We start from the raw sequence: 26496 nt of genomic DNA on the forward strand, positions 1-26496 counted from the left end.
CCACCCAGACACAACACTCAACCACCAGACACAACACTCAACCCCCCAGACACAACACACTCAACCCCCCAGACACAACACACTCAACCCCCAAGACACAACATACTCAACCACCAGACACTCAACCCCCCAGACATAACACACTCAACCCCCAAGACACAACATACTCAACCACCAGACACTCAACCCCCCAGACACAACACACTCAACGACCAGACAGAACACTCAACCACCCAGACACTTAACCAGCCAGACACAACACACTCAACTACCCAGACACTCAACCCCCCAGACACAACACACTCAACCACCAGACACAACACACTCAACGACCAGACAGAACACTCAACCACCTAGACACAACACACTCAACCACCAGACACAACACACTCAACCACCAGACACAACACTCAACCACCAGACACAACACTCAACCACCAGACACAACACTCAACCACCAGACACAACACTCAACCACCAGACACTTAACCCCCCAGACACAACACATTCAACAACCAGACAGAACACTCAACCACCAGACACTTAACCCCCCAGACACAACACACTCAACGACCAGACAGAACACTCAACAACCCAGACACTTAACCACCCAGACACAACACACTCAACCACCAGACAGAACACTCAACTGAACAATTGAAATGATGCGATTAGCAAATCGCAAAGCCTGCAATTAAAAATAAAATAAAAATGTAACCAGGAAGTCCCATTGAGATACAACCCCCCAGACAGACATAACACACTCAACCCCCAAGACACAACATACTCAACCACCAGACACTCAACCCCCCAGACACAACACACTCAACCACCAGAAACTCAACCCCCCAGACATAACACACTCAACCACCAGAAGACACAACACACTCAACCACCAGACACAACACACTCAACGACCAGACAGAACACTCAACCACCTAGACACAACACACTCAACCACCAGACACAACACACTCAACCACCAGACACAACACACTCAACGACCAGACAGAACACTCAACCACCTAGACACAACACACTCAACCACCAGACACAACACACTCAACGACCAGACAGAACACTCAACCACCTAGACACAACACACTCAACCACCAGACACAACACACTGACTCAACCACCAGACACAACACTCAACCACCAGACACAACACACTCAACCACCAGACACAACACACTGACTCAACCACCAGACACAACACTCAACCACCAGACACAACACACTCAACCACCAGACACAACACACTGACTCAACCACCAGACACAACACTCAACCACCAGACACAACACACTCAACCACCAGACACAACACACTGACTCAACCACCAGACACAACACTCAACCACCAGACACAATACACTCAACCACCAGACACTTAACCCCCCAGACACAACACACTCAACAACCAGACAGAACACTCAACCACCAGACACTTAACCCCCCAGACACAACACACTCAACCACCAGAGGTATATAATAGGTATTATGTTTCATCATGAATGCATGAAAGGGGGGAGGGGACGTTTTTTTATGCTTTGATCGCCAGTAACGGCATTAGTTTTGAATACTACATACGTTGATCTGCCGGATCGATATGAAATCATTGTAGGATCAAGGTGGAATTGATGTCATATAGTCCTTACCTTTACTAGGAGGTATCCCAAAAATAATATTCCAATTGTCTGATCACGATTTCCTGTATTGATGTCGATCGGGTCCCTGACACGAAGTGGCACAAGATATGCCTCAAGTGTGCTGAACGCGTTTCGAAGTGCTCGGATGAAGCGATTCACTTGGCTTGGTCTAAATTCTCCGCCCGGACCATATACGATGTAACACACAGTGTGAAATAAGGTTTCAGAGGGTGGGCGATACTGCCACCTAGCAGGACGCGGCCGGTATTGCACTTTTGGGATCTCCGAATGATTTCCTATGGTAACACAGAGGTCCGTGAACTTGTAATGAATAAAAAAAATAAAAGAAAAAACGACCAAAACCCGAGAAATCTCAGGTCTGGCACTCAACCGCTGTAACCCGAGAAATCTCGGGTCTGGCTGCCAATGCGTTAAGTATAAAGTGGCATAAGAGGTCAATAAAAGGAGCGGTATAAAGAGTTTCATCAGTAAAAGTCAATATCTCACCAGACATGAAGGTGAACCCAGACGGTAGCATCATGGTGGCGGGCCCCGCGGAGCTCTTGAGCACTGTGCCGTTGGCGCTGGAGGCACTGTGAGTGTTGACGGCCGTGGTCACCTGCCAGGATGTGGCAGGAATGCTGTGCATGGCCACGGAGGTGGGCTGCGTGGTCACACTGCCGGGGGGCAGGCTGGCCATGGTGAACGTTGGCTTCATCAAGTCCTGGAGGATGAAAATGGTAATTGGTAAATGGCTGCATTTATATAGCAGCTTTTATACAAAGCGCTTTACAATTTGTTCCTCACATGTTACCAATTCACTCACACACCGACGGCAGAGGCGACCATGCAAGGTGCCAACCTGCTCATCGGGAGCAGTTAGGGGTTAAGTGTCTTGCTCAAGGACACTTCGACATGCTGCCCGGAATGAGCAGGAATCAAACTGAGAACCTCTGGATTACCAGATGAGACTGCTCTACCTCCTGAGCCACTGTCGCCCCGGATGAGAGGCTTGTTGTTGACGAATGTTGGTTTTTGAATCAGGAGTTACATGGGTATCACAACTCATATAGTCATCATGTAGAAAAATATTCTTTTAACTAGGGATGTCCGATATTATCGGCCTACCGATATTATCGGCCGATATCTGCATTAAGATGTGATATAGGAAAATATCGGTATCGGTTTTCAAAAAAACATTTTTACATTTCTATAGAAATGATGTCCGATATTATCGGCCTACCGATATTATCGGCAGATATCGGCATTAAAATGTGTTATCGGTTGATATCGGTATCGGAAATTAAGAGTTGGACAATATCGGTATATCGGTAAAAAAGCCAATATCGAGCATCCCTACTTTTAACTCATTGGCGGCCAAAAGCGTAATAACTCGTGTTTCGCCGCCAACCGCTGAGCACCAAAAGCGTAATATCTCGTTTTTAGATCCTTTGATCTTTATCCTTTGATCCACATTCTACACACACGGCCGGAGCTCCCTGGGCCTCCCTGGCTCATCTGCCTACGTTGGAATTGCAATGGAGATCGAATCTCACCAGGTGGCAGTATCGTCTACCATTTGAACTCTAATAGTCTAGTTCAGACAGTGTCTGTCCTGTCTCCTCTGAGGGGGAGGAGCTCTTGCAGAGCAATCGCTAGGAGATCTTCTCGCCTCTAAACCTATAGTTTCCCGTATACACAAGTAATTACATATAAACGAGTAATCGCGATCGCCGATGGGATCATTGGAATTATTCTTTTTGGAGTACCTTCTGGCTAAGGTAAGGTATATTCTATGTCTATTTTACCGAACCTGAAACATGTTTCTGTAACGATCACAGTGTCGTATTTTACCGGACCTAAACCAAGCTTTTTGTAACGATTGCATTTTCGGGGTAAGACTACCCCCCCCTCTTGATGATTTTATGAAGACACATATGTATATGGTATATACCTTTGATTTGGAAGTATTTGGGGTTTCAGGCGATCAACCAGAACAATTTGTGCATATTGCATATAACGTGTCATATCTCGCGATCTATGAAAAAAGACTGGATTATTTTGGAAAGGGGCGATGTTTAGCGTGTAATAGTGCACAAACTACAGTATGTAGAAATTAACTGGTTAGTCAGTGATGGACTATGAACAATGCCTGCCTATGTGAGCCATACTATTGTCTCCATAGCTATAATACAGAACACACGATGGGTCTGCAAACATCGCTAAAATGGTCAATAACGGTTGGTTATTGGTCCCCGTCCACCATTAACTCATTCAGAGCCACGCCCCTTTGACCATATTAAGGCTAGCGTGCCAATAAGGAAGTCAATGGGAGGACGGGGAAATTTGCGAACGCTTAAACTATATCTTAAATTATGGCTATGGGTCTAAAACACCCCTCGCTTATCAATGACTTGCTTGCAGTCAACATGTACGATACGGATTGTTTTTTCATTGGTACATTTCCGTTTTATACCGTTTTGAATAAGAGTATAGTTTTGGAGATGTCTAGTAATTCCAGAGAAATTCCGCGATAATCGCCCTTTACTGGAATACACAAAACACGTGGTAATTTATGAATCGTTTTCAAATAAACGCTAGATTATCGATAGTATATGTGTACTTATGCACGCTAGAGAAGCGGGCTGAAAAATCGATTATCCATGCCGTGGTCAGCGCTAACGTTACGCACACACACGCTGCGATGGCGGAGAAAAAAAACATCTGATTAACCCAAGACTGGTAAAATAGAGTCCTTACCTCACATCAGATGTTCTGCAAAAAGATTAATCCAATTCCTGATCGCTATTCCAAATATTGATCGCGTTTATTGATCCAACGTTATAGCACCAAAACACATAATCAACACTGCTCCGAGCCTCGCCAGTGAATGTGATAACACGATACTGCTTGCCCGAGAAGGGAAACCCCAGGACCGGATTTTTTTTCGGATGCACAGTCCCACCCAATCCAATCCAATGATGTGCAATACCATCTGGGAGACGATAGGCTAGAGCTAGGGGTGCACCGATGTATCGGTCGGGTATCGGTATCGGCCGATAAGTGCCTTGTTGACTGCAATCGGCCGATAGGCCGATAAGCTCGAATGTGCCGATGGCAGTAGCCGATAAATATCCATCAATTTGTGTCGCGTCAAAAGGCAAAAAAAAGTTCAGTCGCGTCGCGACCTGCACAACGCCGCCCCCGGCCCACACACACACAAGCTACTGCATCAAAGTTACTACTTATGATTAACAAATGCATTCGTTTTGTGGCATTAACGTTATAGGGATGCACCGAAGGGGAAATTCTTGGCCGAAACCGATACCGAAAATAGAAAACAGTTGGCCGAAAACCGAATGCCGAAAATGATTCATAGAATAGAATTTTTTTTACCAATGTTGTGTAACATTATGATTATGGAAAAATATATTATTATGGCAAAACTTAACTTAAATAATAAATAATCACTATTATGGGTCCATAAAACATTTATTCAGCACTTCTGAATGCATACAGTACATTAATTCCATCTTTTCTCTGGCTGCCGCGGCGGACATCTGTGCTCTACTGAGCGCACCTTTCTAGTCCCCAGATGAATGTGCTCTCTTGACTCGGCACAGTAGACGCGCGACGTGTATGCTCGAGAATGATAATAATAATGCTCTTCAGATTATATTATCAACGACAGACAGCGTCAATGTGAGAAACACAATCCCCCCCCTCTCGGTCTGAAGAATATGCATATTAGATCACTCAGTGATTAACCGCGACGGGCATATAGTAAATAAGGATACAAAGCATGTTAAAGACACATTTATTGGACGCGTTGCGCGCAGAGTTTACATAGAAACAGCGCGACTCCCGACAGCGCGACATCATCACAACAACACGCGTTAGGTTACAGGTTGTTTCTGTTTCGGTGATATATTTTCGGTGAAAAAACTCTTTTGGCCGAAAGCCGAAAGGCCATTTCTTGCCATTTTCGGCCGAAAACTTTCGGTGGCCGAAATTTCGGTGCATCCCTAGTGTTACACGTTCAATAACATCAGCATATTATTTACCCGAACGTAGCAAGCATTACTCGTTCATACTAGCTCAGTTCCTTCCGTTGCTCATAGAGCCCTGAGTTTTACCCATTCTGTTAATAAAGTTTTCAATCAGACACATGTATAGAAAGGCTTTGTTTTATTATAACATTCGTTGCAGTAAAATCATTATGCCTCGTTTAGTCATCCTGCGGAGCTAAAAGCTAAACGTCGGCCGCGCCGCCGCGGGGATCTAACGTTGTTGTTAATGTTGTTGTAGAGCTCAGCTCTCGTCAAAATCAATGGCGGACAAAAGCGGAAGTAAAAAATGTATACGCGCTTGCCGATTGGTGGTAACAGCAGAGGCGGGTGCAAGCGGTGTGTGACGTAATTGGCAGAATCGACTGTCAATAAAAATTTCATTGGTTGAGAGCTCTGGTTGAGACAATAGTATCTAGCTGCAGCCCGGCAGACCATACTGGGAGAGAGATAGTGCTATTTCTTGATGTTTCCTTTTTTTAAGTAAGTAAAGAGGCCTATGTTCATATCGGTGAGCACAATTTCTAACACAAATATACAGTAGTTTCATTAAAAAAATAAAAATAAATACAAAAAAAAGAAAACATTACAAAAAAATGTTTGCCACAAATATCGGTATCGGCCGAATGTGTTAGTTGAACAATCGGTATCGGTGGCAAATTTTCATATCGGTGCATCCCTAGCTAGAGCCATATGAAATCCGCTTTCACGGAATCGCGGAATTCACCAATAAAAATGGAATCAACTGCAAAACTTGGAATATTGCAGAATTTGGCCTAATCTGGACTGAAATTCCGTTTTTGGGTGGAACGTTTGGTGCAAAGCAAACCGGGGAGGCGGGGACGCTAGAGCGGGTTACACACAACACGCAGCAGTGCTCAAGCGTCTGGCTGCTTTGATGTTAACATCGTCAAGAAGCTAAGAAATTCCACAATAAGCCCTCAATTCAGAGCAGAACAGTATCCTAATGACTTTTATGCCTCCGGCGATAAAGTGTTTTGCAAATTCTGTCAACGTTCCGTGGACTGGAACCACAAAAACACGTGCAACACTATTGTGATTAAATGGCTAACGTTACAGTACATGGGAATAGATGGAAATGATAGCGTCTTGCTAAATCTAGTGCACCCATCCATTTGTTTAATGCAAACGATTGTCATTACACACTGTCCTTTATAAACTAAATAAACTTAAATAGCTATGTAACGTTACAGTACAGTCATAGGACTATAGATGGAAATGATAGCTTCTAGCTAAATCTAGTGCACCCAACTATTTGTTTAATGCAAACGATTGTCATTATACACTGCCCTTTATAAACGAAATAAACTTAAATAGCTATGTAACGTTACAGTACAATAGATGGAAATGATAGCTTCTAGCTAAATCTAGTGCACCCATCAATTTGTTTAATGCAAACGATTGTCATTATACACTGTCCTTTATAAACTAAAGGTGCCTAAATTATGCATTACTATATTTCATCACAATATAATAGATATAGCTAGGCTACTGACATTGTCACTGTGATAATGTCAGTAGTAGCTAGCTGTATCTATTGTTTACACTTGAAGTGTATTTTTATTTTGTCACAATATTATTTGAAAAATATTGTGTAAAATTGAACTGTATTTCTGAGTTGCAGCACTAAAAAACATTAAATGGACTGTTATATCTTATTCAATTGTGGACATTTATTCATTCCCACTTATTAGACACTATTTCTGATGGTAAAATGAGCATAAAAAGCAAAATACAGAATTCTGAAATATTCAAACGGAAAAAAACTGAATTTGGGGGGAAATAAAATGAAATTTGGGAAAATAATTAAACGGATTTCATATGGCTCTACGATAGGCAGCGGTATTTGCCCTTTTCGAGCTCAGACCCATTCCCAATGATAACATTAGGCTGGATGGATGGAAAATGAATGGATATTGCCAATAAAAGAAATAACGATTAAAACCAGAGTTTTCTCTGGTTTTCTCTAGTCTTGGCACTCAACGCATGGCGAGTTAACCCGACTAATCTCATGGTTGGCACTGAATGGGTTAACCTCTTCCACCCGTGCGGTCCATCGGCGGACCGCAAATGACATCGTCATAAATCGATCCGTCTAAACTGTCTGACAAAAGTATAGTTTTATTTTTCAAACGTATTCAAGTATAAACATCATAACCATGTCACAACAGCAGTTATAATGTATATTATCATCAATACGTTAGTTTACCAATAGCAGGGCTGTATGCTAAGCTTTTTCACTAGGGGCACAGTGAAAGACTTAGGGGCACAGAATATTTTTAGGGGCACTTTTTTAAATACCAAAACCCAATTCAGCTTTCAACACCAGTCCCCACCAGACTGGTTGACAAGCTGATCGATCTGGGTCCGAGCTCCGCCATGAGCGCCTGGATCGTGGACTTTCTAAGTGACAGGCCCCAGCGGTCAGGGTGGGGGGTCATACAGGGTTCGAAATTAACGGGGGCTTGGGGCAAAATGCCCTCGAAAATTGACCAAATGCCCTCGAACATCAGTTAAGGGGGGCAAAAAAAGCCCCCGACAGTTTACTAATTATATATATAATTATATATATGCTCTACAGTGCGAGCATTTCCCTCGTATTGCCCCTAATAATATGTGTGTGTGCAAACCGGAAAAATCATTTACTTGCAGTGTGCGAGACAGACGAGTGATTGTGAAGATTACAAAACAGCTCCGCTGTTAATAGTTCAGATTGAAACTGGACTGAAATTCAGTTTTTGGGTGGAATGTTTGTTCCAAGGAGGAGGGAGGCGGGGCCCGCTGCGTGTTACAGGCACTTGAGAGGATGCGAACACAGAGAGAGCGCTCTGCTCTCATCAAGCATTACACTGCTATCTTAACGTTAGCAAGCTAAGCATCTGCATAGCGCGACCTGTGTTCTGTGTAACGTTAAGTAACTTGTGTTCGGCGGGGAAAGACCATTCCATTTGTAACACAACTCCAAAAGAATAACATCCAAATCCGATCCCGATGCGCATTTCCTTCATTCCACAGCGCTGAGCGCGCAACGTATTTCATTGTGTGGGGTTTTTCATCAATTTGAAACAAGCTTCTTGACTGTTGGAATTAGGGATGTTAAAAATAAAATATCTAATAATATTATTCAATATTAGACATTCATTGATCCAGAGGCAACCGGTTATTATATCAAGACAACAACACAACTTGCCCTCACTCAGGGACAATAATATTTAATCTATTTAGATAGAGTATGTATGTATTATTTACAGATAATTGAAGGTACCTCAAAACATGAAACCAAGCCATGATGTCACACATCGTGTGTGTGTGTGTGTGTTACTTGAACAATTGTCACTGTGCTCCTAAATTTCTGTGTGCTCCTAAATTTGTATTTAGATTTTATTTATTAACATTTTATTTAGGAGCACATGTGCTCCTTGGGAAAAAGGTTAGCGTAGAGCCCTATATATGGAGACATTAACATTACGTTATCAAACATAGGGACGAAGACTGTAAAAAAAGTGTCAACAATGTTTTATAATCTTTATGTTAATTTTCATTATAAAAATGTTGTGCCCCCGAAATACAAAAAAAAGCCCCCGAAAAGCAATTAAGGGGGGCAAAAAAAGCCCTTTAATTTTTTTTTTAATTTCTAACCCTGGGGTCATACATACCTCCAGAGTATCGGGTCCCCCCAGGGCTGCGTTCTGAGCCCCCTGCTGTATTCACTGTACACACATGACTGTGTGGCCAGGTTCAGCTCCAACTCCATAGTGAAGTTTGCGGACGACACAGTGGTGGTGGGGCTGATCTCTAACAATGACGAGAAGGCCTATCGGGAGGAGGTTGATGAACTGGCACGCTGGTGCCAGGATAACAGCCTACTCCTAAATAGGGATGGGAATTGATAGGATTTTATCGATACGATTCCATTATCGATTCTGCTTATCGATTCGATTCTTTATCGATTCCCTTATCGATACCTGATCAATTTATAATTTAAATAAATAAATTGGAAATGCAACAGAACTACATTTAGTCATTTAGCTGACGCTTTTATCCAAAGCGACTTACAAGTTCTGTACGACAAGCCATCAGGAAGGGCACAACTCTATCAGCTGAGCAACAATGTTCATCAAAGTGTTGAGTGCTACAGTGTAGCAGGGCTCCAGACTAACTTTTTTCACCACCGTCCCAGAACCGTCCCGAAATACAATTTTAACCGTCCCAAAGTGAATGTAACCGTCCCAAAAATCAAATGTAGTTTCTTTACTTTGGTTTTGTCGTCTATAGTTGTTATTGCCATAAGAAACACCATTCAGAGAAGGGGAGAATAAATTGATTTAGTCAAAAGGCTCCCATGGTGGAAAGATTTCACAAGAATAATTATGATTAAAAATAAATGTAAAAAAAAAGTGTTTAACAAGGTGCTAGTATAGAGATATTTGGTCACGGTGCTGTTATAGTCAACCAATTGGAGCCATCTTGATTATTCCTTCCATAGGAAAATATATTTAAATGTATTTGTATTTTATTTCGTTTTAGTTTTTTTTGTTATTACAAATGTGTGTTTATGGTTGAAAATGTTAGAGATAAATAAAGATCAAATCAAATCTAACTGAATAAGTTATCCCTCTTCTAACCAGAAAGAAAAACGTAGTTTAGCTTTAAACTATATAATGTCATTGCGTCCAGAGATTCCACCTTTGATAACTAAAGTAATGACACTTGACTAGTAATGAAACATGTCCCTTAGATCGCGCTGTCCTCCTGAGTCCTGGTCGATATTGATAACTGCTGCAAAATTCCAGCGGGCCCTCCTCACTGAATATGGATTCATTGTGTAGCTGCAGAGTGAAGTTTGCCTATAGCCTGTCGTCTATTTCTCCGCGTTCGTTTAGATAAATGTAACGTTATGCCAATTAACTCGCAATGGTAGTAACATTACGTGTTAGTATAGAATCGAATAGAAATCCTTTAATAATCAGTGGCAGTCTGCACGTTAGTCAGTAACGTTAGCATAGCAATAAGCAGCTATAACTAGAACGCGTCGATAACTGTATACAGTTCCAATAGACTAACATTACACTTCTGTGATTTAAATGTGTCCTCACCTTAGACTCAGGGGTTGTATTGCTGGATGCAGTTCCCTGTTGGTCATTTTGGGTCTGTGTTTATCCTCTTCAAATAGCGCAGCATGTTTGCGGTGCTCTCGTCACCGAGAGGATGCCACAGTATAGCGCGCGTTTTTTTTTTTATATATAACATTCTGATCTTTCCGCGGTTCTTGTACAGTGGTCTCGTGCCGTGCGACTGTCAATTACCAGCTGTCATTCACTGTCAACCAGGGTTAAATACCAGTGGAGAAAGCCTAGGTAAGAGAGATTTCCCTCACCTGTTAACACGTTTTTCTTTTTTGATGCGAGATTCATTTGGGGTGTGACGCTGCTGCAGCGCGAGTGGCTGAGGAGAGGTGGGTAGGAGTTTGATGCTGGATTAGTGTATCGCTGCGTTGGGAGGCGGAGATAGTCATTGGATTTGGCAAATCACGCTACGTTTAGACTTCAGTGAACTTAGTCAGCACGAGACATTCACCATTTGACAGCAATATATGCGCGCACTGACAGTCGGCCAATTGACATTTCATGTGAAAAAAAAAATCCTCTCCGTCCCGGTTGCGTCCCAGCAAAGATTTCTGTTCGTCCCAAATCAATATTTGATCGTCCCCGGGACGACGGGACATCGTTAGTCTCGAGCCCTGCAGTGTAGGTTAGTTTATTAGGACAAGTGCATGACAGTACAGTTAGTTAGGGTTAGATATATATTTTTTTATTCAGATAATGGTTGGAGAAGTGCGTCTTTAGTCGACGGCGAAAGATTGGATGTGATTCGGCTGTCCTAACTGGGGTGGGTAGTTAATTCCACCATTGTGGGGCAAGGACTGAGAATAGGCGACTTCTCTTTGATGACCCTCCCGGAGCTCGGATAGGAGTAGGTCTGAGGCGGCCAGAAGATGCAGAGCGTCGGGGTCTAAGCTGGTTAGAATAACAACATGCAACTTGACATTTCTGATTGTCATTTATTGTTGAGCACCCATGTCAGAAAAATACAAAAACTGTAAAAAATAAAACATTAACTATAGCCTTCACTTAAATAAAATAATGTATTTGAGATTCTCTTAAAATGTATTTATTTTTTTTATTCTTAAACGAATTTAATCTATTGAATAACAGGTTGTTATTCCTCTGACTTCTGTCTCTCACTCACACTCTCTCTCACACACACACACACACACACAGAGAGAGAGAGAGAGAGCTCCCCGGGCCCCTGTCCTTTAAAGTATTGGCTTGTGTTGCTACACGGACACATTTGTATGTTGCACCACTCTTCCTGGCTTACAGACTTGTAAACAAGCACTCACGTCTCTCATTATATGTGAACTAAAGAGTACAAGGTTTACACAACAGCCCCCACCTGCTGTTTTATTGTATTTGTACCTGTACTATCCGCTGTCGGCTGTTTATCTCTCTTTTTGAGCTTGATAAAATAGCGTTAGCTCACGTTAGCTCCGCGGCTAATTTGAGCTCACCCTGATCTAAATCAATGACTAGGTTCTAAAGCATTCAAGTAGTTTTCACTGCACATAGAAGTAGCCAAACAGCGGGAGCATTTCGGGAGCATATTACCAAAACCCAGGCAATTTCGAGCCCTTAAGGAATCAAATAGAGTCTGCCATGGCTACATGCTAACGTAACGTTATTGCGCAACTGTAGGCAGCGATAAGAGAATCGAAAGTCACAGGAGCCACACGGTTCCAGGCATCGGCCAATCGATTCCCATCCCTACTCCTAAACATTGGTAAAACCAAAGAGCTGATAGTGGATTTTAGGAGAATACAGCAGGGGACACACACGCCACTGTGGATAAACGGGGCTATCGTGGACAGGGTGAGCAGTTTCAAGTACCTGGGAGTCCACAGCACAGAGGACCTGACATGGTCTACACACATAGATTCTGTGGTGAAAAAGGTGAAACAGCGCCTCTATCACCTGAGACTAGAGTTGTTCCGATACCGATACCAGTATCGGAAATGTCGCCGATACTGCCTAAAATGCTGGTATCGGTATCGGCGAGTACCCTCTAATGTTGCGCTCCGATACCATATGACGTAATTTATCAACAACACAACGTTGGACTTTGTAGATATACCCTACTCGCTGAGTGAGCATTATAAAACAAACGTGTGCTTAATCGACCGTGAATTAAAGTGTCAATTGCCATTTGTCATTTTAACAGCAGAGCAGATACTTTCTTAAAATGCCATCGTCCCGACAGCGCTGTTGACGGGGAGCTCTGATGAGTTTGCTTGGTGGCTGGTGTTATTAGCATTGAACAGCTAACCGAAAGCTAGCTTTGACGTTACCTTGGCTAAAGTTATCCAGCAATAATGGCTGCAGATCTGCAAGCAAAGTACAGCAAGTTGGCAAAGGAGTATTCCAAGTTAAATCACAATGTCACCGGCAGTAACGTTAGTCTTTCCATATACCGGTAGCTGATGCTAGCTAACCTAGCTCACGGTAACGTTGTCATTGCACAATTGCACGTCGCGTACACAATTAATGACATGTTGCGGACAGCCATATCGGCGACAATGTTTATCTTTGAGTGCCAAATGATAAGAGTCTGAGGCGGAGTCTCAAAAGAGAATGTTGAATATTTATTGTGCAAAAATCACAACAACAGAGCCTCTGGTACTAAACGGAGCCTTCTTGTGGAAGCAAGTGCAGCAACGAATAATGTCCGTGTGGAACTAATGTGCCAACAACCTTTCCGTGGGTGAACTCATTGAGATAGTTTTCAATTACTGATACTAATACTAATCTATACAATCACCTGTTGTTGAATAAATACCATTACTTTATAGTTATTACTAAAAAACAGTATATATAAAACAGTAGCTGTATTAAAAAAAAAAAACGTTTTATAATTTATATAATATTTTTTTTATTTTTTTAATGTATGCACTGGTATCGGATAAGTATCGGTATCGGCCGATACCCAAAGCTTAGGTATCGGAATCGGATCGGAAAGGAAAAAATGGTATCGGAACATCTCTACCTGAGACAGCTAAGGAAGTTCAGAGTATCGGGGAAGATACTCCACTCCTTCTATTCCGGGGGTGTAGAGAGTATTCTGACTGGAAACATCACTGCCTGGTTTGGAAACAGCACGGCACAGGACAGGAAGGCCCTCCAGAGAGTGGTGCGCTCAGCGCACTACGGGTATTGCACTACCACCCCTGCAGGACTTATATAACAGGAGGTGCAAATCCAGACCCTGCAGAATTATGAAAGACCCCCACCACCCCAACAGCAGCCTGTTCAAGCTGCTGCGGTCAGGCAAGCGCCTACAGTCACACGCTGCAAGAACAGAGAGACTCCGGCTCAGCTTCTTCCCCCAGGCCATGAGAACAGTGAACACTGAACTCTCCACTCACAAGTACACATGAGCACACACAGACACACGACACTCATGCGGCAACCGCTAAAACACTCACTTTTAACAAAATGTCACTTTAAAAAATAGAAAGTCACTTTAAAGGAAGGAGGTACTGTATAGTATAGTTTAGATCAGGGGTCATCAAACTTTTTTATACCACGACCCCATTTTATTGAGGAATTTTTTTGTCGACCCCACACTTAACACTTTGAATGCCGACGACGACTATTGTCGTCTTATCAGACCCCAGGTTGAGTGCCGACGACGACTATTGTCGTTTGATTTTTTTATTAGCGATCTGAATTCATATTCATCAACCGAGTCTCCCGTTGGTACAGCAGCCCCTCCAGGAGCTCCGATGGGAAAAAACCGCCCCCTATCGTCTATCCCTGTGTAACTGCAGGTCAGTCGATTATACTGGGAGATCCCTGTGGGATCTGTAGAGGTGGAGCCAACTGGCTCCATTATGCTGGCGAGCCGTCTGATGATGAGGGATCTGATCGCGAGACGGAAAGCAGCCTGGAATATATATTTACAGCAGCCAATAATCAATCAATAAACGCGATCGATATTTGGAATGGCGATCAGGAATTGGAATAATCTTTTTGGAGAACATCTGATCTAAGGTAAGGAGTCTACGTTACCAGTCTTGGGGTAATCGGAGCTGTATTCACTGAGATAACAGCGTGTCCCGTATGTGCCGTGTGTGTGTGATCTTGAGGAAACAAGAGAATAGATTTTTCAGCCCGCCTCTATAGCGTGCATAAGTACACATATACTATCGATAATCTAGCGTTTATTTGAAAACGATTCATAAATAGGCCGACAAATGACAACGTGTCTAGTGTATTCGAGAATATTCCAATAAATGCGTTTATGGGGGAATATTAAACATTTCCGAAAATGTTCGAGAGAACGATAGCTTTTCGAAATGCTATAAAAAGGATATGAACCGATTAAAAAACAATCCGTTTCGACAATGTTGACTGCAAACAAGTAATTGATAAGCGACGGGCAGATTAGACACAGCCATAATTTAAAACATAGATTATGCGTTTTTAACGCTAACATTGAAGTGGATGATGGCATTCAATGGGGTAAAAAGGTAAACAAGGTCGGCACTGATAGTGTTAATGTATTGCCTGTTTTCAACGTGGAGATAAGGAATATCAAAATAAAAGCATGTTGTTTAGAAAATGAAACTACAGCACTATGTTATCAATTAAATTAATTAATATTATCAACAAAAGCAATGGAATTGTTTCTGTATACACATTTATAAAACGAGGCATATTTAGCCAGAATATGTTGCCAGAACATGAAGAAAATGCACTCACATGCGCTTTGGCAGAGATCCACTTCTACTCTGAAAATCCGCCCTCACAGAGGTATGTTGATGCGAAGGGGACACGCTTTATCAGCGCAGCATTACACAACACTTGGTACTCGTTCCGGACTGATATCCAGAACTTTGCGAGGGCCTGTCCAGTGAACTTGACTTTCAGTAGCCCGTCACACAAAAGATCATTGAGCGCCTCCTGGCTGCATTCTGTTCCTACAAAAAGCCATCAAGCTGAGTAAATACCCCCAAATCTCAGCTGATTATCCTGGAGTCCCACTAACGGAGTTTCCAGCATATTATCAGCACATTTCTCTGCAAATGTGTTGTTTTTGTCTGCAAGGAAAATCCGCGCTTCTTCTCCGAGTTAACAAAGGCGAATACTCTGCCTCGAGATCAGATCAGCAACAAAAGACTAATAATTGCCCAAAACGTAAGCTGTAAAAGATAAGCTAAAACGCATACAAAGCCACTTATTCTGAGATGATAATTCATGTATCTGGATAACCAATGCACGGATTTTGTCGAGGCAGGTAGCGTTATTCCGGGTAAATTTATATCTATAGTCTGGTGTATAACGCTACCTGCCTCGACAAAATCCGTTAATTGGTTATCCAGATACAGATTAATTAGCACAAATAACACGTAAAAGATGCAACATCCAATTTTTTTCTCCAGCGCGACCAGCACGTCTTTCGTTGGATTGGCATGTCTAATAATGCCGTTATTAGAAAATGTGCATGCACGGGTACAACAGAGCATGCTCAAACATATGATTTTGCGCGCAGTGCCGTGTGCACTGAGTGCCTCGGAGCGGAGGACAGCTCTCGCTCCGGAAGTCACTCTGACCCATTTTAAAACCCACTCCGCGCTCACTTCAAAATCCACCTGCTCCACTCACATGCTCCGATCTCGCTCAACCAAAGCCCCATGTTCTCCAGTGTTATCCCATAATATCCGAGTTTGCAATGCATGTCAGGTACCACAACAGAACCATTTTGATTGACAGTCGATTCTGCCAATTACGTCACACCGCTTGCACCCACCTCTGCTGTTCTTACCACCTATCGGCAAGCACTTATTCGTTTTTTTACTTCCGGAAAGTCCGCCATTAGGTTACACAAGAAATCAAAACAAAACTTCCAGAGCTCACGCTAATAACGTTAGCTCCCCGCCGCCCACAAGTACCAGCGCTCCGCAGGACCAAACTAGGTATGATGATTTTACTGCAAAGAATGTTATAATAAAAGCTTTGATTGAAAATTTTATTAACTGATTGCAGAATGGGTACAATTCAGTACGGGCTCTCTGAGCAAAGGAACTGAGAGATATGAAGAGACTAATGATTGTTATGGTCGGGTAAATATGCTGATGTTATTGATGTAACGTTAATGTCACACAACGAATGCCTTTGTTAATCATAATGTTGATGCAGTAGCGTGTGTGTGGGGGGGTTGTGCAGTTCGCTTGACTGAAACCCCATGGTACGCTAATGAAATGTTGTTTTCAAAGTTTGAACATGTGGACTGGACAACACGTTTAGCTTAACATTACACGTAAGTAGTAGAAACGAATAATCTAATTCAGATTCAGGGTATGGTCACCCAGGGCCCTGTTCCTCGTACCTGGCTAACTGAGTTAGCCGGACAATTTTCAGCATTGCTTGACTTAAGCCAGACCTTTCTGTTCCCCGACGTCGGATTGTCTAAATCACTATGGCAACATATCAAAAAGTTTGAACCTGCTCCAGCGCAGGGTTAAGTTCAGTTAGCTCGATAACCTGCATGGCCACGCCCTCGCAAAGAAATGCAGCTCCCTTCCTGAAATAATTCTCACAGTCTAGATCCCATTATACCATTCTGAATAATGTTTTTGTGCTTAGTTTTTCTAGAGGAGGCTTTTGAAATGTAAAACAATACCTAAAATGCTGATAATAAATCATATTCAGCCTATAGATTTACTTTGTCCTAAATAATGCATGTCATATTTATACGGATACGGCGCTCGCGCGTCGCGACACACAATGTGGTTATTTTAATAACGCGGAGCATTGCAAATGTGAATCCTGTGTTTTTTTTTGATTGATTGAATAGTTTATTGGTTTAGAATGGAAAATCACACATATACATTGGATCACAATATGAAAACAGGTATACATTTTCTCCATTTACCAATAGGATTTCATAAAACACAATAAAGCCATAGGCTTTGTTTCCATTGTGGTCCTTCATCATTGGTGTCAGTGGATTTATGTACTGGTGTGTGGACGTGGGTGTTTGTAGTGTCTGTATGTCAGGATGTGTGGTATAAAAACAAAAAAATACATACAATAATATTCCATTTATATGGATTTATATGGGGATATTTTTAATGAATGAAACCTATCGGGCGTTTGGCTCGGATTAGTTTCATATTCTTCGCTGTTGATGTATTTGCTTAACACTTTCAGAGCCGGCCGCGTTTTCCTTTTTACCCCCTTGAATGCCCATCAACCACTTCAATGTTAGCGTTAATATCGCCTAATCTATGTTTTAAATTATGGCTATGTGTCTAATCTGCCCGTCGCTTATCAATGACTCAATTTCCAGTCAATATTGTCGAAGCGGATTGTTTTTTTATCGGTTCATTTCCGTTTTATAGCATTTTGAAAAGCCCTCGTTTTCAAGGAAAATAAAATGATTCCGTGATAAACGCCCTGTACTGGAATATTCTAGAACATTGTAATTTTTCGGCCTATTTATGAATCGTTTTCAAATAAACGCTAGATTATCGATAGTATAATTATGTGTACGTATGCACGCTGGTGCCGCAAGCTGAAAATCGATTCTCTTAGTTCCTGATCGCTCGCACAGCCAAATCACACATAGGGGAAAAGCTTATATCTCCGTGAAAACAGATCCGATTATCCTAAGACTGGTAAAATAGATTCCTTACCCGAGATCAGATGGTATCCAAAAAGATTATTCCAATACCTGATCGCCATTCCAAAAATCGATCCTTTTATTGATCCAATGCTACGTACTGTAAAGACATATTACACGCTGTTCTGATGGTCCACAATGACTCCGAGCGGCTCGGGGTACATGCGTGAGAAGTAAAATGTGGATTCCAGAGTTTTTTTTTCTCATCCATTTTCATTGAGTCCATTCCAAAAGGGTGCATTACCATCTGGGAGACGATAGGGGGCGCTTTTTTCACACCCGAGCGCCTGATGGGGTGTTACCCAACGGTAGACTCGGTTGATGAAATATGAATTCAGATCGCTAATTTAAAAAAAAAAATCACGCTAATCGTCGTGCTGGGCATTCAGGGGGCGGACTGCTAACACGTGTTATGTCGTCCGTGGCATCCAAAGTGTTAACGGAGCGGCCGGATTGTGTTTCATTCAAGCATAAATTGAAGCGTCTTTATGCGTGGACTGTGGATTATGAATTACGAGGAATCTGAATCTGTGGATTGTTGAATTGTATCACCGTCACTCACACGTTATTGTGATATTGTAACTGGGATTAAAATGTCTGATGAGATGCGCTGTTTGACGGATTTGCGAAATTGAATGAGCCGTTGACAATGAATTTGAGAAAATGCATTCATCTGTTCAAGCACTGTTATCTGATGATGAACATGAGGTGTCACTGGTATAAACCAAAGGTTAATCAATTCAATGCATGTATGGATGATGTCCGAAACAGATTAAAACCTGATTAATAGTGAAACTGCAAGCCTCCAACTCCCTCTCTGACACGTTATTTTGGGGGTCGCGCCTTGAAAACTTTGGGAACCATGTATTTATATTAGTGCTGTCAAAATTAACGCGTTAACTTTGGAGATTAATTTAAATTATTACATGGCGTTTTCACATACGCCGAAATGCTTGCTTGTGATTGGTCAACAGCCCCCCGACAGCGGTCATTATTTTTCAATAATGACCGCTGTTTTTTCAATAATGACCGCAGTGCGCAGCTGTTGGCAATCAAGCCCACATCAGTGCAGCAAATCAGACACACCTGCCGCGCACTGACAGCGGAGTGTCAGCGGAGCCAGAACAGCTGCCCGCGATAATAATAATCACTTTATTTGGGCTGACAGAGCCACAGAACAACTGCGATTTGTCAAATGAATTAGGTATATTGTTAGTAAGTTAGCCATGTAATAAGCGGGATAATGTATAGCGCTGCACTGACAGCGGAGTGTCAGCGGAGCCAGAACAGCTGCCCGCGATAATAATAATCACTTTATTTGGGCTGACAGAGCCACAGAACAACTGCGATTTGTCAAATGAATTAGGTATATTGTTAGTAAGTTAGCCATGTAATAAGCGGGATAATGTATAGCTTTACTCGGTCATTGTCGCAAAATAATTGACCTTCACTGACGTTTAAAACACGAAGCGGCTCGGTATTTTAAACTACGTGTCGGTCAATTATTTTGCGACAATGACCTCGTAGCTATACATTATCCCTTACTTATGTAACGTGTAGCGTGTGCAGCCAAACTAGATAGAGCGAGCCGCCTGGTTAGAGGACAGTCACTCGCGCGAAGATGGGCAAACGCGGAAAACTTTTAGGTGGAAAGTTTCAGTTTAAAAAGTTGCCAGACGGCTCGTTGGATAAATCGAAAACAATTTGCGTAATTTGCAAAGCTGAATTTAACTACCATAGGAGTAGTACGTCTTTGGCGTATCATCTAAAAGCAAAACATGCTGAAGTTCCCTCCACGGGGCATCGCCAATCTACGCTGATGGTGTGGTGCTCGTGGGCTAACTAAACATGCCAGTGAGAAGGTAACCGACTCCTTGGTTATGTGGATAGCAAAAAAACTGCCGGCCAATTAACGTAGTTGAAGACGACGGACTGAGCGAGGTTATTCGAGCGGCATCGGGAGATACTTCTTAATCCACCCTCGAGAGGAACCAGTGTCGCAAGATCGTCGGGCACTTCAAACATAGTCCATCAAACGCCCAGGAATTAAAGGAGCAGCAAGTTGCACACGGACATAAGCAAGAATCACTCGCCCAGGACGTTGCAACAAGATGGAATTCCTGAACAGGAGCTTGCCAAACTGCAAAAGCTGGAGGAACTACTTGAACCGTGCAGGTAAATTGTTTTTCTTGTTTCTCCCTCCTCTATCGTGTGTGTGTGTGTTCTCTCTCTCCATGTCTGTGTCCACCTGTGTCCACACACATACTGTATAGATACAGACACACACACTGTATAGATACATACACACACTGTAGGGCTGCGCGATTAATTAGAATTAATGATTTAGGGCGATTTTGAAACATTTAAATCGATTTTCAAAAAAAAATGTCAAGGGTCACCACCTTTTATTTAACAAAAAGTGATGTTTGGTGAAAGTTAGATTTACACTTTATTAATCCCAATAGGGAAATTCATTCTTGTTTGGTGATCAAGAGGCACCTTTTATTTGTTTTAAGTGAAGTTTGGTGAAAAAGCAAGTTATTGCACTATTAATCCCAATAGGGACATTCATTTTTGTTTGATCAAGAGTAACCTTTTATATATATATTATTATTTATTTTTAAGTGAAGATTGGTGAAAGTTAGGTTTGCACTTCAATTTGTTTGATTTTTTTGTGTCAAATAAAAATAAAGGTTATTTGAATGATTTCTAGTTCAAGAAAAAAAATCGATTAAAATCGTAAATCGGATTTAAAAAAAAATAATCTGAGATTTTATTTTTAGGCCATATCGCCCAGCCCTAACACACTGTATAGATACACACACAGTCACACACTGTATAGATACACACACACACTGTATACATACACACACATACTGTATAGATACACACACACATATATACTGTAGATACATACACTCACACACCTCACCTCTATGTCAGTCTGAAAGTTGAACAAGGCCACATCGTTCAAAAGAAGCGAGCTTCTTTGTCCCCTAATAATGTAAACAGACTGGTATGCCTCAGTAACTGGCTGAGTGTAAAGAAGGACTAAGCCAAATTGTCTCTATGGAGTGAAACATTTTCAACGTTCTGAACTCTCTTTGCAGCATCTTTGCCTGTTTTTTTGCATTGACTCATGCACCTTTTTGAAAATCATCTAACACATTTTTGTTAATATGATTTATATTACGGTACTTGTAGTTCATACAAGACATTATCGTCCTCTAAGCCAATCTGCACTTTAAAATAGGCCTGGGTTGTTTTTATTTCAGTGATTCTTGCACATTTGTATTTCACAGGAGATAAACTGTATTCAAATATCAAAGAAAGCTATTAAAAAAGTATTTGAATATAAATATACTTTCTTTGTGTTGATTCTACATTAATTCCATGATTTTACTCAAGTAAATATCTGTTACAAGCTTCGGTCTTCGGTCGATTTTTAATCTAGATTAATCTAGATTAACTACAGAAAATTGTGAGATTAACTAGTTAATTTTTTTTAATCTATTGACAGCACTAATTTATATAAAAAGTACATGATACCTAAGCCGAGCACATACAGTACAGATATCCTCATAAGTATCTATTAATTCATATCAATTAGATACTCTTTGGGCTTGTTTGCATCTACTTATTCTGAAAGAGTTGAACTAATTATTTTCGCTAGGAATAGATCTCATTCCATTATTCATTCCATTATGCCTACTGCTAGCAGGGACATTTAAAGAAATATAATCTGATTGATTGGGGTAATGAGGGACTTAAAATTAGCCTATAGATTATGCATTTAACTTGTCGGCGAGGCTATTGAAACGTACTGTATTGTACCCATTCTGCAAACTGTTAATAAAGTTTTCAATCAATCAATCAATGCCGTTAGAAAATCAGGATTTCTGCGATCGACACCTGCTGTCTTTTCAGGTGAGGCGGCCACGCGTAATTATCCCGAGTATCAAGTCTGGTTCGAATGAACGAGACTGAATCAGCGTTCGAGGAACAGGGAAAGCCTGGATTCAAACATCGGGTTAATTGAATCTGGATAATGGGACTTTTGATCTACTTAGTTGAACCAGGTACGGGGAATAGGGCCCAGGTTCTGAATTAATTTAGGAGTGAAATGTGAATGAAAGGGTTGAAATCGGTACTCGCAAGGGTGCCCCCAAATATTTTTCTCAATTCGCACAGGCTATATTTAAGCGCAATACGCAATGCCCTCGTCGCACTGTACAGCCCTGAATAGGTTAAAGTGTTATTAGATAGATTTTCGTTTTGCTGTTTAGTTCGCGAAAGTCAACCATTTTGGAAAAATCGAACGTCGGGAATTGTATTTTGAAGAGGACACAGAGAGCTTTCAATGAGCGTTGGAATTTTTCCGAACGACACTTCCCAAAAGCCTCTATGGGGTTTCAAACTAATGACTTCTGTATGAATTATTTTAATATCTCTTATTACTCGGGATAATAAACTACAAAACGTAACGTTATTGGCATATATTGAAGCGCAGTTAGTTTCTCTTCCCCATTTTTAGCATGTAGCAACAATTAGATTTGAAATTAGTTTCAAAATGGTGGCACCCTGGCAAAAATTCAAAAGCTACTGTACATACAGTAGATTTCATTATCTGTTCTCATGCACGCCTGGTGATACTAAATCCAAATTGAACTCGGGCATTTGAAATATATAAGATTTGGCACAATCCATAAATGTGCGAATTGGCTATAATAAGGTAATTTATAAGCCTGCTATTCTATAATAATATTTCAAATTGCATTGGTCCGGATGGGATAATTCAGTACTGTATCTACAAAACCTTATAGCACATGCATGAGTCTGGTCTCCTTTGAAAGGTAACATTCTTACACAATAAAGAAAAATCATCATGCGATTAAATGCATAACTTTCTGTAGTTAATTAATCGAAATTAATGCGATAAAGTCCCAGCCCTGATTATAATATGTGTAATATGTGAGATTATAATATGTGTAATATGTGAGATTATAATATGTATAATATGTGAGATTATAATATGAGAGATTATAATGTGTAATATGCAAGATTATAATATGTGTAATATGTGAGATTATAATGTGTAATATGTGAGATTATAATATGTGTAATATGTTCCAATATGAAAAGAGAGCAAAGTGGCTCAAATTAATCTCATTGTCCAAACTAACTAGTTGGGTCAAGAACCAAAATTCCTTGACCATTCTCTGGCTAAGATGTTTTGATGATTGATTTGACTTCTATGGACCTTTTATAAAATATTTAGCCCCCGTGTCCCTCCGAAAAATCCCGACATTTTTTGTCAGATGGCCAAATCGAAAATACCTGCTGACGCCATCTTGAAAAATGTACTTTTGATCCAGAGCACCTAGAATCATGTATGAATACACTTTTTTGTGTAAGTCAACCATGACGATTCCAATTCTGACATCAGTTTGACTCTATGACATAAATTTAACCCAGAAATCCAAGATGGCCACCATCCAGCACGGCACAGCGGCACGGTGGTGTAGTGGAGCGGCACGGTGGTGTAGTGGTTAACACTGTCGCCTCACAGCAAGAAGGTCCAGGGTTCGATTCCCGCTTGGGGACCAGGTTTCCATGATGCCAGGTACCCAGGTGGGGTATCTCCCAGGCCTTTCTGTGTGGAGTTTGCATGTTCTCCCCGTGCTCGCAAGGGTTTCCCCCCCGATAAGATAAACCCAATGGAAAAACATGCACAACAACAGATCGCTAACGCTGTGGCGTCCTTGACGAAGACGGACAGGAGCACTTGGATTGGTCCCCTGGCGCGGCTCACGTTGACGCCCGTCTGCTCCCGGCTGCCCTTGGGGGGGAAGGACGACGGGATGGGTTAATCGCAGAGACGAATCGCATCAGCGATCCTACAGACAATGCATGCGTGTGTGTTCCGGTGTGTGTGTGTGTGTTGAGGATAATTGCCAATGCCAATTAAAGACCTCTGAGCAGGTCCTGCATTATATTATTATTATTATCCAGTAGAGCAAAAATGTAGATGGAGACAGTAGAGCAAAAATTTAACTTTTGAATGGGAAGGTAAGATATGGTGTTTGGGCAGGGCTTCAGACTAACAACTTTCCCAATAGCTAGCTAGCTAGCTAGCAACAACAACTAGTTAGCTAATATAGTCATTGTAGCCCTGTGTTTGGGGTTTGTTAACCCTTGTGTTGTGTTCGAAAGCGGTTTCTTTCAGGAGTTATTTTGATGATGTTCTGAGCTTGTGCTCAGCCTTCTGTTTCAAAAGGTATCTTGGACCACGCCATCTCGCCATTCCTTGACATGAAGAACTCCTGTTGACCTCGCTCATCCAGGCCGCCTTCTTCAACATGTGTGTGTGCGTACGTGCGTGCATGTGTGTGTGTGTGCGTGCATGTGCGTGTTTACGTTCAAGAATAATATGAGTGTCCATATTCTGTGAGAAAGGTTGAGTTCCTGTGGGGGGAGGGGTGCCAGAGGGATTGGGAGAACAGGTGCATGTTGCAAAAAGTATGTGTTCCCGTGGAGGAAAGAGGTGGGGTGTCTAAAGATCAAAGATGAATCTTGACTGACCCAAATTTGACCCAGTTACCCACAACATTTAAATGCATGCTGGGTATTTCCAGGGTTCTATGTCAGAGTATGGTTAGAGTTTGAAAGGAAGAGTAGTTGCATAGATGCACAGTGTAGATGCATAACAGCTTGAAAATGGAAGAAATCAGGGCGGTCAGGTGGCGTAGCGGATATTGCGTTCGTCACCAACACCAGAGACGCTGGATTCGCCTGTTCGAATCCAGCTCACAGCTCCGGCGTTGTCACCAGCTTGGCTGGCCGTTCACACTACTACAATTGGCTGTATTAGAGGGTGGGAAAGCTGGCGGGGTGGGTCCGGGTCGTTGTAAACAGCGACTCCTACAGTTCGGTCGGGGCGCCTGCTCAGCGCGGATAGGATCTAAGGGGGGTAGTGTGATCCTTCCACACGTTACACCCTCTCAGTGAGAGTCCGCGCTGCCAGGTGAAAAGAAGCGGTTGATTGGCTAGACGTGTGTCGGAGGAAGCACGTGATAGCCTCCACTCTCCCAGACCGACTGTGGGGGGTAAGTGCGCAGCGACCAGGAAGGAGATTGGCATAACGACTAACATTGGGATGGGAGAAAATCGGAGGAAAAAGGAGGGGGGAAAATAATAAAAAAATAAAAAATGGAAGAAATCACTCAACTCACAGGGACGAATAGACAGTGCATAACCCATCAGACTACATGTATCCTTCAGTGTGGCGGGCTTTGTGATGAAGCCACCGATTCCATTACTTCAATTGAGAGGTGGGAAAATATAAAGAATAAGGCACTGTTATGGAGCGGTCTTGACACGTTCGGAAACGTCCATGCAACTGTGGATTGGGATAAAGGTCCCGTCGGACAATGTATCCATAATACATGTAGGTTGACCTTATGGAATGCCAAGAAACTGGAACAGGCCAAGAAAAGACAGAAAAGACGAGAGGTTGATGAAAGCCAGTCAGTCTTCGTCTATGTCTGATGCAGCGTTTCAGTTAGCCGGTAATTACCGGTATTTGACCGTCAAAATCTGTTGAAGTCCGACATATTTAATCTCTCCGGTCATAATGTCCGGTGAAAATAATTCCCTCTAAGCACAATTTGATTATTTGAATTGTATTAAAATAGGCTAAAATTAAATAGCCTATGCGATGAACGAAACAATCATTACATTTGTTTCATCGTTGCTTCACCAAGCAGCCGGTCTAATAATGACAACGCTGTGTCAGCGCAAGCTTGCTGCTGCTAGATTTGCGAGAAGCATGGAGCTGCAGACCCACAGAACCCGCCAGCTTTGCCGGCACAGTGCAGTACTCCAATTCAGCCATTGGCAATTCAGCTGTTGGGTGGGGGGCGCTGCTGAGCGGTCCCCAGACCGGACCAAAAAACACTGCTGCTCTGCGGGTCTGCAGCTCCATGCTTCTCGCAAATCTAGCAGCAGCAAGCTCGC

The 26496-nt window shown here is 42.1% G+C and overlaps 1 protein-coding gene across 3 annotated transcripts in view; it reads right to left on the reverse strand.

Moving 5' to 3' along the window:
• Positions 1 to 26496, reverse strand: part of srfa (serum response factor a) — a 122586-nt gene that overhangs the window by 35338 nt on the left and 60752 nt on the right. For all 3 annotated transcript variants that reach the window (XM_084318737.1, XM_084318738.1, XM_084318736.1), the window contains exon 3: positions 2159 to 2375. In XM_084318737.1, coding sequence (XP_084174863.1) covers positions 2159 to 2375 — 217 coding nt within the window. The remainder of the gene's footprint in view (positions 1 to 2158; positions 2376 to 26496) is intronic.

The sequence above is a fragment of the Notolepis coatsorum genome, assembly GCF_963971535.1.
Source record: "Notolepis coatsorum genome assembly, chromosome: 7".
Classification (NCBI taxonomy): Eukaryota; Metazoa; Chordata; class Actinopteri; order Aulopiformes; family Paralepididae; genus Notolepis; species Notolepis coatsorum.